The sequence below is a fragment of the Peromyscus leucopus genome, chromosome 11 (genome assembly GCF_004664715.2).
Source record: "Peromyscus leucopus breed LL Stock chromosome 11, UCI_PerLeu_2.1, whole genome shotgun sequence".
Classification (NCBI taxonomy): domain Eukaryota; kingdom Metazoa; phylum Chordata; class Mammalia; order Rodentia; family Cricetidae; genus Peromyscus; species Peromyscus leucopus.
In genome coordinates this window covers 58,819,748-58,836,756 of record NC_051072.1, presented here as the reverse complement: position 1 = coordinate 58,836,756, position 17,009 = coordinate 58,819,748, and the positions used below count along the sequence as shown (strand labels likewise).

The window sequence follows — 17,009 nt, the reverse complement described above, 5'->3', positions numbered from 1 at the left end:
GGGCCATCACTGGGACATGAGATGTCCACTAGTCAGTACTTCAGAAAGACAATTTACTACAATAAGGAAAACGTGCAGTTAATAGTTTCTTTAAGAACACAAACTTTTATTAACTATCAGATTTCCAGATTGTTTACACACAACTTAAAGATATATTTTATATGTGTCACCTCATAAGTTAAACTTTTCAAACATGTTGTTTAAAGTGCAATTCAAAAAGAATCATTTAAAGATTTTTTTTGCCCTATTCCCCAAATCTTCCAAGAATCATTAGAGAGTTACAATAATACGTGAAGGAATATGATAAATGTGCCCTTGGGAACAAAACTCAGATTTAATAGGCAACACGAATGGTAGAGAAAAGTGTCCCTCTGTCATCCAATCAGACTGTCATGCACTTGTGGAATCCACTGTGTGTGTATGATGAAGCTGCAACGTAGTAACCATTGCTGCTAAGTTGAAAGCCTCTCTTTTCATTTGCAAGAACTGGATAAAGAAGGTACTTTAATGAACACCAAAGTCAGGTTCTAGGATTTGTATCTAATCAAAGATATCTTCTGGGCTGCTGTTTCTCAGGGTTTCTAAAGACATGTTTTCAGCAGAAGCGTGCTCCTCTTTCAAGGTTTGAGGCAGTGAAGAGGCAAGCCTAGAGTAAAAAGAAAACCAGGATAGTTATGTTTAGTTTTTTTTTTAATTTCTAATTTTTATTTTATTTTTTAAATTGCACATAATCTATTCTAATTAGTTTCCTCTCCCTCTACCCCTCCCAGTTTCTCCCCAACTCCTTTCTCATCCAGATATACTGTTTTTCTGTCTCTCATCAGAAACCAAACAGGCTTCTGAAGGATAATAATAAATATAATAAGATACAATGAAAACTAACACACCGGGTTAGGGCAAAACAGACAAACACAAGGAAAAGAGCCCAAGAGAAGGCACAAGAAACAGAGACCCACTCATTTTCACACTCAGGAATCTCATAAAAACACTAAACTGGAAGCCATTATATATATACACACAAAGGACCTGTAGGATAAAAGGCGAGAAAAATAAAGTTCAACAAAACAAAAACAGATAAAATTAAGCAACAACAAAAATAACTTGAACTTCCCGTTTTCTCTTGGCTGTCTACTGCAGTGCATGCAGCCGACCCTCAAGAGTAGTTTGTATACCCACTGAGACTCCATGGTGAAAAATAAATTTTCATTTGCAAGTAGCTTTCAGTTAGACATGGTTTCTGGGTCAGGGGTGGGCATGCGTCCCCTTCTCAGTTCAGCTCTAGGACCCCAGCTGGTGCAGACCCATGCAGACCTGAGCACGCTGCTCCAGTCTCTGAGTTCATCTGTGCTTCCATCAGGCTGATCTAGAGGGCCTTGTTTCCTTGGGGTCTTCCATCCCCCGTGGCTCTCACAGTCTCTCCATCTCCTCTTCTGCAGGGCTGAGCCCTGAGGGGAGGGATTTGATGGAGTCATCTTGTTAGGGTGGAGCCTTCCCAGTTCTCTCACTCTTTGCCTATTGTCTGGCCATGGGTCTCTGTATTTGTTTTACCCATTAATATCCACGTTGTCCCTCAGTAACTGTACTCTCTGATCACATGAGTTTCCTCTAATAGTCAGCTGATCAATTGATTACTTGTGTGTAATTAATAATGACTCCATATCCACAGTAGATGGGGTAAAATGTGCTGGTCCAACCTCATTTATTGGGTCTACATATAATTGCATAGTAAACCAAATTCTATTTAGACTTCGCTGGATTTGATGTCTATACGTAAACGCAGTTTGTGAAACCCAGACAACAGCCTTGTTCACTTCATGACCACTGTGGCCCAGCAGACTGGGCTGGAGGATCACAGAGCTCAGCCCAAGGAAGCATTACTCAATATTAACTAGAGATGGCTTCAGGGATAGATGTGATTAGATCAAATCAATCCATTAAATAGATATCTCCATATTTCCAGCTTCAAAGCCATGGCTAACTTACTATAGCTGAAAGAGTACAAGGCTGAAGTTGGAACCCATGGGTGTGAACCAGCGGTGTGGCTTTAGGCAAGCCAATTCATCCAATGGGACTTCAGCTCTCTTTCCTGTAAAACTGAGGTTAACATATACCTAATAGTGATGGGAAGATTAAATTAGGTGATGCAAAGGAAAATGCTTGTATATTCCCACAAGACATGCATAAACTGTTAATTATCAGTGCTAAATACTGAATAAAGTATTAAGATCTGGTAGTAGCAGAATAAAGGAGTAACCAACTAAAATCCAGAAATATCAGCTATGTATGATTACTTTAAAATCCTTGTACCTACAATTAGTTGCACAGATTATTAAAAATGAATTTACCATCCAGTCCTACTTGGTCTCTTGACTATGCAGAATTAATCATGACTCGCTACCCTCAACCTGGGATGTGTCGTTTTTACCCCAAGTAAGCCAAGGGTAGATAACCTGATTGGGTCAAGGTGCTAGGTATTAATACAGTGTCAAAATGACAAGTACAACCCTTGGGAATTAATGGGAAATGCAGATGTAACTATCATAGCATGTAACTAAGTATCTAAAAATGTACTTCATAAGAGGGAAAAAAAAGGATACTATATACATAGCAGTTCATCATCTCACACACACGTTTACACACACATACATGTTTTCACACAAGTACACACACATACAAATGCACACACACATTTTTTTCCCCAGTCTGAGATGTCTTAGTTGCTTTAACTCTCTTGGGTAAAATAGAGGACTGAGTTATGTCAATTGTAAGTCAGACTTGGAAAGGCCTCTGCAATTTTGTTCACTGTCTAGACACCGTACCCCTAGAAAACAAAAGTCTATCAATTCTGTTTTGAAATATCAGCAGAGGATGAAAGGATTACCCTGAAGGGACAGACAGAAAGAGATTCCCAGTCCTACACTTACACCTGCTGTCTGTCTAGAGCCTGGTGCTTAAGGGACCGACTTCAGCCTTGTTAGTCCTGAGCCCTGATAGGTGCAGCAAGAATGGCGACGGACAGGAGTGTGCAATTCTCAGTCCTCACATCCACAGTGAGTCAACAGAGAAAGTTCAGAATTCCGTCCACACAAAGAAAACGTAAATTTTCACAAGCGACAACTATTTCAGAGATGTTCTGTAAGTTACACAAGACAGAAAAACTAAAACAAAATTTTCCTATTTTACATCTTTACAATATATTTAGGATTCAGGTAGAGGTTCAATGGCAGGTTAACAAAAATAAATGTGTAATAATATCAAGTCTTCCAGGGGATGTCAAATAAGTAGATAAAATATTGTTGGTAAGATATTTAACATCTGAAATTACTACAGAAAACTTGTCAATATCTGCCAAAGATAAGAAAATGTTTCTACCTGTGGCTCAGGAATTCACCACTAGGTAGACACTCAGGAAATATGTACATGCACACATACATATATATAATCATAGAGGTCCTTTTTAATAGTGAAAAACTAAACAAATGTCTTTCAATAGGAAAATGGCATACCTATTTCTGAATTTTCACATAATAGAATACTATACAGCTACACACATGCACAAATCTCAATGAAATGTTGATCAAGGCACAAAAGAATGCACAGTACCGCATGGCTCTACCTAAAAGTCAAAATCACAAAACTAAGCAATACTGATCTTTGAACAGTGGCATATGTGTGAATGTGTTGTGTGCACACACGTGTGTGTATACTGTATTTATCTGTGCACCTGTGGGTGCTCTTCTGTATCTGCTCTTCCACGAGATGTCATTTCTGGGTCAATTTTCTCAGACCTTGTGGCTTTGGCTGTGGTGGGGATGTTCATAGAGAAGAAGAGGAGATTCAGTGCCAGCTTCGAGAGCTTGGTTTGGAAGTGAAGGGATCTGAAACAGCAGCAGGTTATCTATCTCCTTGGTGGGGGGGTGTGGGAGGGGAGTGATTACACGGGAACAGAGCTCAGGCCTCTTCAGGGGAGGGCAGACATGACTGTCAGGGCCTCATCACTGGTCACTACAGCAAAGGGGAAGGGGAAGAGATACCCAGAGGAGGGCCATCAAAGAGAAAATGCATCGATATGGACAGTGGAGATTAACACTGAGGAGACAGACAGAGAAGTGAGCAAAAGGAGACAGAGCCAGGACTCGAGACAGGACTAACAGCTCGAGCTGCTGCAGCTTGCCCAGGTCTGGCTCTCACTGTAAGGTTGACTGTTGAAGCTCCCACTTTAGGTAAATTATTTCACTCATTATTAATTATCTGGTGCTGAGAAGAATAATCTGGAAGGACACTGTAAAGCTTAAGATTTATCATGGAAGGACAGGCAGTGTTTTCTCAGGAAGGAAGAAGTATTAAACTCCCAGATCGCAGCCCTCCCACATTGAAGTGCAGAACCATCATCACCCAGGCACCTCAGCAGGACAGCAGGAAGCCACTGTTCTGCTGATGCTAAAAACAGTCTACGCAGTTAAACTTGGCTTTACTCTCTCTTTGCCCTGGGGCTTGAGTGGTGGCACATGAGCATCTGCCTGTAAGCACACACACAGCATACACACAAATACAGAAAATGCATCTTGAAAAAGTCGATGTGGCCAAGAATTGCTGGGGTATGTCAGTATTCCTAGTACATGGGAAGTTGAGGCAGTAGGATTTCATGTTTGACGTGAGCCTGGGCTAGCTTGTAGCTCACAAATCAAAAGCTGATCTCTAAAAGCTCCCCACTCCCCCCCCTCGAAAAAAGAAGCCAACTATCCAATGGTTTGACTTTGGATGTGTCAAGTTTTCATGAGAAAGACTAAGAAAAATCCCACAAAACCCAAAGGGGGAAAAAAAGAAACCCACAAGACAACAACAACAAAACTGAATCAAAAGATAAGGCCCTACCGAGATGAAGCAAGCAGACCACAATCATACTGACTTTGAACAGAGTTCCTATCATGCATTTTACCGGAAACTTACGAACTCCCACACTCAACGACATGACTACCATTCAAATAAAATATTAAATAATGAACTTAAAGATTAGATGCCACCAATGTCACTAGTTTATTTTTAAATTAGAAATTAGTACTTAGAGATATATTGAGTGTTAGGACAGGAAGAGTAGCTGACCGATTTCTATCTGACCTTATAAAAACCAAGGCTTCTCCTAAACAAACTAACGGACTGAAGCCACCAGGACCCAGTAAAAGCAGAGACTCATACAGTCTGGAATTCACAAGTCTAGACATCATTTCATTGGCCTGAGAAAGTGAAAGAAAAGAAGCAGACTCTCCTGGCAGCCCAAGTGGCAAGCAAGAGCAACTGCATTCATTAGTTTCAATTAAATTCACAGCTAACTTCTAATACACATGAACCCGCTGTTCAAACATGAGCAAGAAGAACACAGAAATGCCCTTTGGAATATGTTACATGAATAAAACAAGAAAAGAAGAAAAACAAAAAGTAGTCATATTTAGTCCTATAATGCATTTAATGATTTATAGACATTGTAAAAGGATAATTCTAAAAATGTCCTGTAAAAGTATCTAGAATAGATTTGAAAAGAAGATTATGGATGAATGAGATGGCTCAGCATGTAAAAATTGTTGCCACAGAAGAATGATGTCCCGGGTTTGATCCCTAGAACCCATCATAAAGGTCGACTCCACAAAGTTATCCTCCAAGTTCAGTTTTAAAACCAATCATTGGGGCTTGGACTTGCCTAGGCTCGGTGTGCCAGTCTCTGTTGATTCCCCATGGGAGACCTTGATTTAGGGGATGTGGGGTGGCCTGGGAGGGAGGGCTGGGGGGTCGGAAGAGGGAGGAGTTGGGATCTGTGGGTATTATGTAGAGTGAGTAGAAAATTTTGTAAAAAAGAAAAATGAAAAAAAAAAAAAAAAGAAAACAGCCATTAGATAAACAGATCCACAATCTGTAAGAAGGGAAGCACTCAGATAGAAATTTCATCACAATAAATTGAACACTTGCTAAATGTATTTGGATAAATGAATTATTGTGGCAACAAGCCACATAATCGGTAGACTAGTTCACACAAGCTTTAAAAACCAGTTTTGAGTATCTTCAGCTCCACTCTGTGTATTTACTGGGTTGAATTGGCACAGGTGATGTTTGCTATTGCTGCTTGGTACACTACTCATGGAACCTTCTTGGGAGGGCTCTGCTTTATTTTACCTGGCACTGTATTTGGCACACAAATGTTCCAGTGATTGCAAGAATTAACAACGACAAATGACTAAACAAATGAGGTAGACAGTATGGAGGAGAAGACTCAATAAAGTCACAGGATCCACCCAGCATACAACAGTGAACGCGGTAGTAAGCAGTCAGGAAGCAAAGTCAGGGTGTTAGCCGAGGCTTTCCTCACTCCAAAGTCAACAGGACCTATGCCACACTTACTAATGGAGACTATGAATTTGTGTGTTTCCTCCAGGGGATGCTCCTGTTCTCAGGAGGGCGGCATGAATGTGAACATGGCATGTCTTAAAGTTGTCCTGTGAGGTGTTCTCGGGAAGGGAAGGAGACCTTTGGTGTAAATGTTAGGAGACTATTTTCCTTCACTAACTCCTCTACTGTTTCATGGGAACAGTCCACAACAGAAAGCATAGAAATCCTCCCACAATAACATTTTTAAGTAAAGTGAGTGCTAAGTACAGAATAGTATATGCAGAAAACTAGATCATATATATGTATTTATAGAAATGTGTACAGAAGTGCACGAACATATGTGCCTGTGTGTCTAGAACAGTCTTGGAAGTGCTATGGACAGAGATGGTATATGTTTGATTGGGAAACTGTGATAACTTATACTAGATAGTCTCCTTAACTGCCAGTATGTACGTACGTACACACACACACACACACACACACACACACACACACACACACACACACACTGTATTTTAAAAAGTGTTTTAAGAAAAAAAGGAAGCTTGTTTACCAGTGTTTCCAAATGACTCTGGCACTGGATGCTCTTTTCTCACCATCTCTCAACCATCAACATTCCAGGAGATCAGTGTTCTCTGAACAGTCAACATTCACTTGCCCCCTGAGGATACAATCTATTGACTTGGACTCCAGAATTTAGTAGTCTAATGAAAGGAAATGGAAATATAGAAAATGAACTCCAGGGTTAGGCAAGTCTAGTGCTGGAGCAGTGGAGAACGGTCTTCTGAGCCATAGAGGGTAGTGATTTCTCAAGACCGTAGGACCAAGGATGGCTTCCCACAGTATAGAAGAAGCTGCTGTAATGCCTACGACTGGTGCTACAACTCACATAATGTGGCGCCTTACGACACTCTATCATCCTGTAGTTAGAAGCCTGAGTTAAAAATTAAGGTGTTGGCTGGCTGGTGCTCTCCTTTGGAGGCACTGGTGGAGAAGACTGCTTCCTACACTTTTCATATCCTTGAACTCTCCCACTTTCAATGTGGGTAGCTGTAACATCCTCACATAACCATCACGTTTATGCTGCTGATTTTTTTATTTTCTCTCACTTTCCCCTCCTGACTCGACCACATAGTGATTACACTGGACCCACCTGGATAACCTAATATTACATTTGTGTTATTAGAAAGCCAGCTTATTTACAACCTCAGTTCACTTGAAAACTCAAATTTTTGCTTCCATGTGGTCAAATACATTCTCAGTGTCCAGGGATTACAAATGTGGTCATTTTTGGAGTATTATTCTGCCATCATTCCATCATTCCATCATTCATTTTGTTAGGGCTCAATTGTTGCTCCAACTGACCAAGATAAATACTTTTCAGGAAAACTGATTAGAGCAGGAGGCATAAGAACATGCTATGTAAAGCTCAGAGCTAAAGAAGCCCTTGGACTGGTTGGGAGATGATTTGGAAAGGCATCTGACAGATTCATGTAAGACGACCCAAAACATCATACAAGATACATGTTGGGTCTTCACTAGAGATTAATGGAACCAGAATCATTGACACAGGCTAGCCAGATTTTTTTTAACTTTAAATTAGGAGCTCACACAATGACTTTTCTAAGTAGTTCTGGAGTTTATACATTTATATGCTTAAAGTTCACATTAGTACTTTCAGCCCATTTTATTGGCATGTTTGAAAGAGGCAAGTTGTGTTAAATGAATGGTCTTTCAATCTTCGTGGTTGTGGTCTCAATAGGAAATGCTGGAAAATTCTTAGGCACACACATCCTCAGAAACCAATCAACTGAAGAACCTATAACCCTGAATTTTCTTTTTATATGACTCATTAAGTTATTGTTCATTATTACTGTTAATCTTTTTGGAGTGTCAGTAAACATAAATGTCTTCTAGTTGGCTACTGAAAAACAAGTCAAGGATGAAATAAAATCTGCTGCATAAATCTGGTTCTTCTCAAGGGGGGATTACCAGCTCTTTTTCTCAATAATCAATCAAGAAAGAGAATCAACCAGCAAAAATTAAAATATTCAAGCAAGAAAATATAACACTTGCCTGGAATTAGGAAATTCACAAGCATATTTACTCCACCAAAACTGAAGAAGTTATAACCACCCATGGGAACTATCATCTGGGTTCTTTAGTCTGATCATAATTACCTTCAAATATGTATGTAACTTCAAATTCTTCCCCAACTATTATTCTACAGAAAAAAATCTTAATTCCTTTAAGGGACCATCTGAAGTACACTTTTTGTTTTTTCATAATAGAGGTTTGTTTGTCACTACAAAAGAAAAAGGATGTTTAGGTTTGATATTTCCCATTATACCTTGAATACTTCTCTATGGCTGGACAATTGTAACTAACTACAAGAAACACCTTAAAGAACCACTGTAATAGCAGGAATCTTTCTACAGCAGGAAGCACGAATTCATTCTGTAAGTGGTTTTTTATAGGTAGAAAACTTTCAACTCAAGAAATGCTTTTTAAGGTTTGTTTTAAACTCAAGATATATTTTTCAAAAATGATATAAATAACACATACAAAGACTTCTTGGTCTATGATACACACAAGTTATTAGAAAGTAGTAATCACAAGAACTGAATAATCAACCCAAACCATCAGAACATGTTCTTCATACATTCCATACTTCAGCATTTTTTAAGTCTCAGGCATCATGCTATCCCTTGATACAAAAGTCTATCTAGAACTAGAAAAGTTGAATGCAACTCTGTATTTCTTTTTTTTTTTTTTCCTTATATGACCTTTATTGATTTTACATTACAAAAGTATTACATACTGATTGTATTACAAAAAAAAAAAAAAAAAACAGAATGGGATAAAACTTCTGGTAATTCTGTTACCCAGAAGTTATCATCGCTTACAGTTGGTGCACAGTCTGTCCAGTCTTTTCCCTGTACATACACTGTTTTAAAATACATTATCACATTGTCTATGCTGATTTAAGATGTTTTCACTCAATACTACAGCACGAGTTTTTAGAAGGTGGTCTAGCATTAGAAATTAACTTTCAACATTTAGATAACTGCCCCCTTTTCTATCTATAAACTACGTGGGTGATACAGATCTGTCACAGATTAAAAATATTTTTCTTCTGGATACATTTGTAACCAGGCAACTCTGTATTTCTAAAAGTTCTTACTCCTAGAATGCTACAGAAGAAGTACAGCTCATGAAAATACCATAGATAAATTTCTTTAAGATCTCATTTCCAAAATTTATTAAAAGAAATCATTACATGTTCCATTATGGTGCACTCTCCTGGCAGTTTTTTTTTTATATTTTTATTTTATAATTAATTTAATCTTACGTATCAGCCATGAATTCCCCTGTCCTTCCTCCTCCCATCCCCCAGCCTGCCCCACCAATCCACCCCCCATTCCCACCTCCTCCAAGGCAAGGTCTCTCCTGGGGATTCAGCTCAGCCTGGTAGATTCAGCTGAGGCAGGTCCGGTCCCCTCCTCCCTGCACCAAGGCTGAGCAAAGTGTCTCAGCTTAGGCCCTAGGTTCCAAAAAGTCAGCTCATACACCAAGGACAGGTCCTGGTCCCACTGTCTGGGGACCTCCTAAGGAGTTCAAGCTAATCAACTGTCTCACTTATCCAGAGGGCCTGATCCAGTTCCATGGGGGCTCCTCAGCAACTGGTTCACAGTTCATGTGTTTCCACTAGTTTGACTATTTGTCACTGTGCTTTTCCCAATCATGGTCTCATATAATCCCTCCTCTCTCTCACTGATTGGACTCCTGGAGCTCCACCTGGGGCTTGGCCGTGGCTCTCTGCATCTGCTTCCACCAGTCACTGGATGAGAATTCTATCATGACAGGGTTTCGGAGATAATTTTTTTTTTTTTGGTTTTTCGAGACAGGGTTTCTCTGTGTAGCTTTGCGCCTTTCCTGGAGCTCACTTGGTAGCCCAGGCTGGCCTCGAACTCACAGAGATCCGCCTGGCTCTGCCTCCCGAGTGCTGGGATTAAAGGCGTGCACTACCACCGCCCGGCTGAGATAATTTTTTAAAGCCTGGAAATTTTATTATTATTTTTTTAACACAGTTCTATTTTGATATGATCACCATAGAACAATGTGAGTTGCACAAAGCTGTAAAGAAGTTGATACTACAACCTGGAAAGAAATAATAAATCCTGGGGAGTGGAGATAGTACTTAGTCAAATGCCACACATTACTAAAACAGAGGCTGAATAAAACAACCTTTCAGTTTCTCTTTGAAGACTCCTGTTCTTTCCCCACCATGTCTCCTAATTCAGAGTCAGAACCATGTTCTGTAGATCCTATAAACATCACTCCAGAGCGAGAGCTTTATTCATTTTTAAAATTTTATTTCTGGGACAGGGTCTGATTAGACCTATGCTGCCTTGAACTCACTAGGTACTGCAGGATGACTTTGAGCTTCTGCCCCCCTACCTCCACCTCTTTATAGATGTGTACCACCATACTTGGTTTTGCGGTGATGGGGATCAAACCCAGGACTTTGGGCATTATACTACATAGCCTACAGATCCAGATCCCCAGGTAACTTTTACTTATTTTTTCCTGGAAAACATAAAGTAGGCCATCTTACCAGTCATAGGTGGGGTTTTTTTTTTGTTGTTGTTATCTATTTACACTTGTACAGGGGCAAATTTTCTTTCTTACACATGAAATAAATGGTTATTATTAACTTTGAAATAAGACAAGTTTTCTTCCATAGCTTAGTATCTACAACAGGCTTTTGAGCTTAATAGAGAGATGAATAGATGAGCTAAAAAATAAATGTAACCTATTCTTTGTATTTATCATAGAGATATTTAAGCTAAAAAATGTACGATAATAGCTTGACATCACTCAGAGAACACGTATAACTGAAATAACGCTCACAACAGAAATCATTTTCGACCTTTGTCTGTGTAAATGAGAAGATGATTCAGATGCTTATGTACAGCCGGAAGCTTCCTCCCACAAATTTCTTTTTGTTTGGCTGGTTTGGTTGTATTGTTTCATGCAGTACTTAAAATATTATGAAAACTCAATGTAAAGTATTTAGCAATCTTATGCCAAGCTCCTTACATAACCAATAACCTCATGTTCTTACAGTCTCTATTATCCAGATGAAAATAAAACCATAGACACAATAGTGATTCACCAAGGCCTCACAACTTGAAAAGTGGCCAAGGCAGAGGTTGACTCTAGGCCCTTCTGCTCCCTCATGATCTTAACCATTGCTTCCTTCTCTATTTTCCTCTTGGCTTCAATGTTCCGTCCTGTTATTATAGGTTCAAATTCTACCTAGGAAATGTCAGCTAAAAATGTTACATCCTTTATGTACCTTAGTACATGTACAATGTACAATGTACACTATATAACTATTTTTACATATTGTAAACTCATTTTTACTGAAAACAACATGGCTATGTGTTATCTTGCTAACTATAATGTATGAAATTCAAACCAGGACCATTTATATTGCTAATGCCCCTTTAATGCAAAAGGTGCTTACAGCCAGATTATAAATGCTATTTTTAAAAGTCATTAACATCTCCATCTTGACTGACAAATACTTAGCAAACATTCAAAGGAGAATTATGCATTACTGGATGTTGTCTGCATAATATAAAACTGACATGGTCACTGCCTTCTTTGAGCTTACAATCCAAAACAGATGTCATGCTATGAATGAATACCAAAAGATCAAGGTGCTTTCACTGAGTCTGCTCAGCGATAGAAAAACATTTCATGAAATGTTTACATTAAATTTCAGGAACAGTGCAAATTTTGTGTTGTGTGCGAATGCATGTATAAGAATAAATTTTACATTCAACAATCACTAAGGTACAAGCTTTATGAATGCAACATTTTGTCTCTCTAAGAAATCAAGAGTTCACATCTGTGCATCTAGGGCTTTATGAGAAGAATACCGTTGTCAATCACTACAGAACAACCACTGTACACATGTGTACCAGATGCGTCCATGTAAAATAATCCAGCGTGTTTCACAGATGAATCACTGAAAACCTAATTACACATCAGTCCTACTTTATTAGCAACAGGTCGACTTATGACAAAGCCATATGGTACAATTCACCAAGAAGTCATAGAAAATTTTAAAGTTGCTACTTAGAGATGTTCAAACAGCAACTCTGCTTGTGCTGTTTTGCTTTGTTCTATTTGTGACAAGGTACGTGATTATGTTTTTATGTTTCAATAAAGTATCTTTGAGGTAGGCACGTGTTGCCATCTCATTAGTAAATGTTATACCGATAAAGTATATTACCTTATTTTGAACACAATGAAAACAGTTAGTGCTCACAAAACTCTCACCTACATAATTAATGAGAGTTAAGGCAAAAAATTATTTTTTAATATCTCAGATTATCAGCATGGTACTGACTATTACAGGTATTTTACTTCTGTATATAGTTGAAATGTTAACTATATATATATATATATATATATATATATATATATATATAACGTAATTTATCCGTAATAAATAAATAAATAAATAAATAAATAAATAAATAAATAAACATATATATGCTGAGTTACTGAAAATAAACAAACACATGTTTGCTAAATCTTGCTAGGAAACACTCACCCTTTATAGTATCAGCCCTTAGAGCATTAAGAACTACTGGTCTGTGTTTAATAAACCTCTTTGCCTATTTATATAGCAATTTGCTTCCTTTATGTGTTAAGAGTACCATGTGATAAATAAAATTATCTATTTAGTGGAAAAGTCTTTTAAGAATTCAATTTTGTGTTTCAAAGAGAATATTTAAAACAAAGAAAAGCAGCACATCAAAATACACTGTGAATGCAATTGTTATCTGATAAATTTTTTTTTATTATAGAAAGTTTTACTGTGTTAGAGTTAAAACCTTTCCTTGCCATTTAGACAAAATGGGGGAAATGCTGTGGAATATTTCTTTAGTCTGTGTAAACATGTGTCACTGTGATTGGTTTAATAAAGAGCTGAATGGTCAATAGCTAGGCAGGAGAGAACAGGCAGACTTCCAGGCAGAGAGAGAAGAAAAATGGAGTCACCAGCCAGATGTGGAGGGCATAGGATGGGCAGTACAGAGATGAGGAATGACTCACATGGAAGAACATAGATTAAAAAAAATGGATTAATTTAAGTTATTAGAACTAGTTAGGAACCAGCCTAATCTAAGAGTCTCCGTATCATTATTTCTGGGCTGGTGGTACTGATGAGAAAGTACTACTACACTTTGCATAGCACAAATTGTTGTTGAAGGGTTAAAACAAAAGGCCAGAAAGTTGGTGGGATATCATTGTATATTGAAAGGGGATGGATCTGGGAAGGGTTGGAGGGTGGCATATGATTAAAAAACATTGTACAGAATTCTCAACAAGTCAAGAGAGAGAGAGAGAGAAAGAGAGAGAGAGAGAGAGAGAGAGAGAGAGAGAGAGAGAGAGAGAGAGAGAGAGAGAGAACTAATGAGAGAACAGAGTAGATATGATAGTGGACATTCTCAATGTACAGTATATAACTGTATGAAAATGTCCTTATGAAACACAATACTACTTACAAGGGATATAACCATGAAACTTTTAAACATAAAAGATTCATTTTGTTAAATTAAAAACAAACTAAAGATGAAATTAAATTGATTTTAATTAAGAAAGAGAAAACGCTAGTCACTCTTCAATCATTTCTAATATTTAAAATTATTTTGTGCAATATTTGACACAGGACACATATGACATGCAAAGGAATAATACATCAAACTGCTAAAATGTTTCCATTTAAATTGAGAATCCAGGTGAGCACTGGAGCTACATCCATATGTTTTCTTGCATACTCAGAGAACACAGAGGTGCAAACTTATCCATGCTTGTTTGTGTTAAACATTCCTGTACTTTAAAAATGGAAAGTTTCTTATGTCTAAATTCATTCCTAAATCTTTTGTGTAAAGGCTGTTTTCCTTTTTACCATCATAAAAACAGAATTACATTATGGCTAATGTTCTGTGACTTGTTATTTCATTCAACATTAGTAAATAAAAAGGGCTCATCTCACTTAGCTGTGATGTTTCCTAATATTGTAGCATGGATTTATATAATTTACTTTTATTACATTTGTTACACCAACACTGCTATTAGAATTTTAGGTATACTTTGAAACACATATATCAGGATTCTTCTTTTTATGGCATGAATCTTTGGGTCATAGTACATGTTAATGTTTAATTTTTTGTTATTTTTACAAAATTATGTCAAATTGTTATAATTAGTTAATTTCCACCATCATTATTGCTGCATAAATGTTCTAGTTGTTGCTAGATAGTGGTGGCGCATGCCTTTAATCCCAGCACTTGGGCCAGGCAGATCTCGAAGCCAGCCTGGTCTACAGAGTGAGATCCAGGACAGGCACCAAAACTACACAGAGAAATCCTGTTTCAAAACAGAAAAAAAAAAAAAGGTTCCAATTGTCCAATTCTTTACTAACATTTGACAGTAAGAAAACTTTTTTGTTTTGTTTTGTTTTTTAAACTTTTGTTGATTCTTTGTGGATTTCACATCATGCATTCTGATTCCACCCATCACCCTTCCCACCCACTGCATCTGCCCTCTGCCCTTGTAACCTCCCCCTCAAAACAAAACAAAATTGGAAAGGAAAACCAAAAGCCAAACAAAACAAAGCCAAATTAACAAAAACAAAAAACCAAGCCAAAACAACAAACAAAACAAAGAGCAACACAAAAGGGAGAAGAATCCCATCCTGGAAGCTGTGGTGTGGCCCACTGAGGCACACAGTGGGCCCTTTAGTCCACTCATCTTCACTTGCAAGTGTTCATTGCTACAGTCATTGGTCTGGCTTCCGCTGCACTCTTGATAATGGGCTCTCACTGGGGCTCCCCTTGGATTTTCTGTGGTTGTCATGGGTCATGGGGATCCTGCAGCTTTGGATCTGTAGGTCTGTCCCTTTCACCAGTTCATAGATGAGGTGGATGTTGAGGCAGGTCAACTCATAGCCCGGGTTCTGGGCCTGGGTCACAGTGGGTTGGTCAGGCCACCAACTTTCCCTTATTGTCACTACCCTGGGTGAGCTCTCCTACACTGCCTACACCAGCCCACCCAATGCAGCCTACAGCAAGGAGCTGGGCCAGTTCTCCTGCTCTCAGGCCCTCAGGCCCAGCTCACCCACACTCACTACACCAGGGCCAGCTCTACTGTCTTGTGCAGGCAAGGGGCAGTGCCCTCTCTCTAGATTGGTAGTGTCCTGACCAGGTGAGGTACACACCTATAGTGAGGAGTGGGGGCATCTTTCCTGATTGTGTATGTGTGTTATGGGAGTGGGGTGGGGGGGTACCAGCTCTCATGCTACAGTGTTCAGTGAAGGGCAGGACCAGCAATCCCAGGGCCAGTGAGGGGCGGGGCCAGCCCAGCCCAGCCATCAGATTCAATAGGCTTGGTTCCTATGACCCCGGTGGCAACACAGGTCATGGACATCAACACAGACCCTAGCTGCAGCAGGACCATAGACCTAGACATGGTCCTTGGAAGCAGCCCAGGCCAGGGCATCACCATGGCCCTGGTGACAGCATGGCCGCCGAGAGCAGTATGGCCCTGGCAGCAGCATGGTCCAAGGACACTAACATGGTCCCAGGTGACTGACCAGAATCCAGCATCATAAGGCCCTCAGCAGTAACAGGGGCCATGGACATCAACTAGGCCCCTGGACACCCACATGACCACAGCTTGTGGCCTAGACCCCATGCATGCATGTTACCTTTGGTGGCAACATGGCCATAGACACTAATATAGACCCCAGTTTTGGCCGGGTGATGGACCCAGGCATGGTGCTAGGCTACAGCCCAGGCTCAGATGTCACCATGGCCCTAGGTGGTAGCTCAAGCCATCTAGTATGGCTTGGCCCCTGTGGAGGAGTGGCGCTTGGACACCAACATTGCCCTAGGTGGTAGCCCAGACCCCTGGCATCGGAATGGCCTTCCATGGTATAAGGAGCTATGGAAATCAATTCAGACCCATGCTGCTGTAGGGCCATGGACCCAGGCATGGCCCTTAGAAGCAGCCCTGGCCTGAATGACGGCATGGCCTCAGGTGACAGTGCTGGCCACTCAACTCAGCATGGCCCTGGCAGTGCAACAGCCCTCAGACACCAACATGGTGATAGCTTGTGGCCTAGATCAAAGGCAGCCATTTGGCCTTTGGTGGCACTATGGGCCACTGGACAACAACACAGACCCTGGCTGTGGTAGGACCACGGACCCCTGACGTGGTCCTTGGCAGCAGCTGGGGCCTGAGTGTCACCATGGCCCCAGGTGGCAGTTCAGGAGACTCAGATTGGCATGGCTCCTGGGGCAGCATGGTCCTTGGATACGAACCTGGCCCCAGGTGGCGGCCCAGACCACAGGCCTCTGCATGGCCCTAGTGGCAGCAGGATCCACAGGCATCAACTCATGTCCCCTCAGATGCTTCATAGCCTTGGACCAAGACTGGCCCTTGGCAATAGCCCAGACCCTACATCTTGGACTCTGGGGTAAGCAGGTCATTCACATCAGTCTGTTCCTCACCACCTTCACCGCTTCAGATCCACCTCTCTCCCCTGC

At 40.1% G+C, this 17,009-nt stretch overlaps 1 protein-coding gene across 4 annotated transcripts in view; it reads right to left on the bottom strand.

Annotated features, from left to right (window-relative positions):
• Positions 1-78: 78 nt before the first annotated feature.
• Xrcc4 (X-ray repair cross complementing 4) overlaps positions 79-17,009 on the bottom strand; it is a 239,567-nt gene continuing 222,636 nt past the window's right edge. For all 4 annotated transcript variants that reach the window (XM_028854139.2, XM_028854141.2, XM_028854142.2 and 1 more), the window contains exon 8: positions 79-646. In XM_028854139.2, the coding sequence (XP_028709972.1) occupies positions 541-646 (106 nt within the window). In that variant the 3' untranslated portion in view covers positions 79-540. The remainder of the gene's footprint in view (positions 647-17,009) is intronic.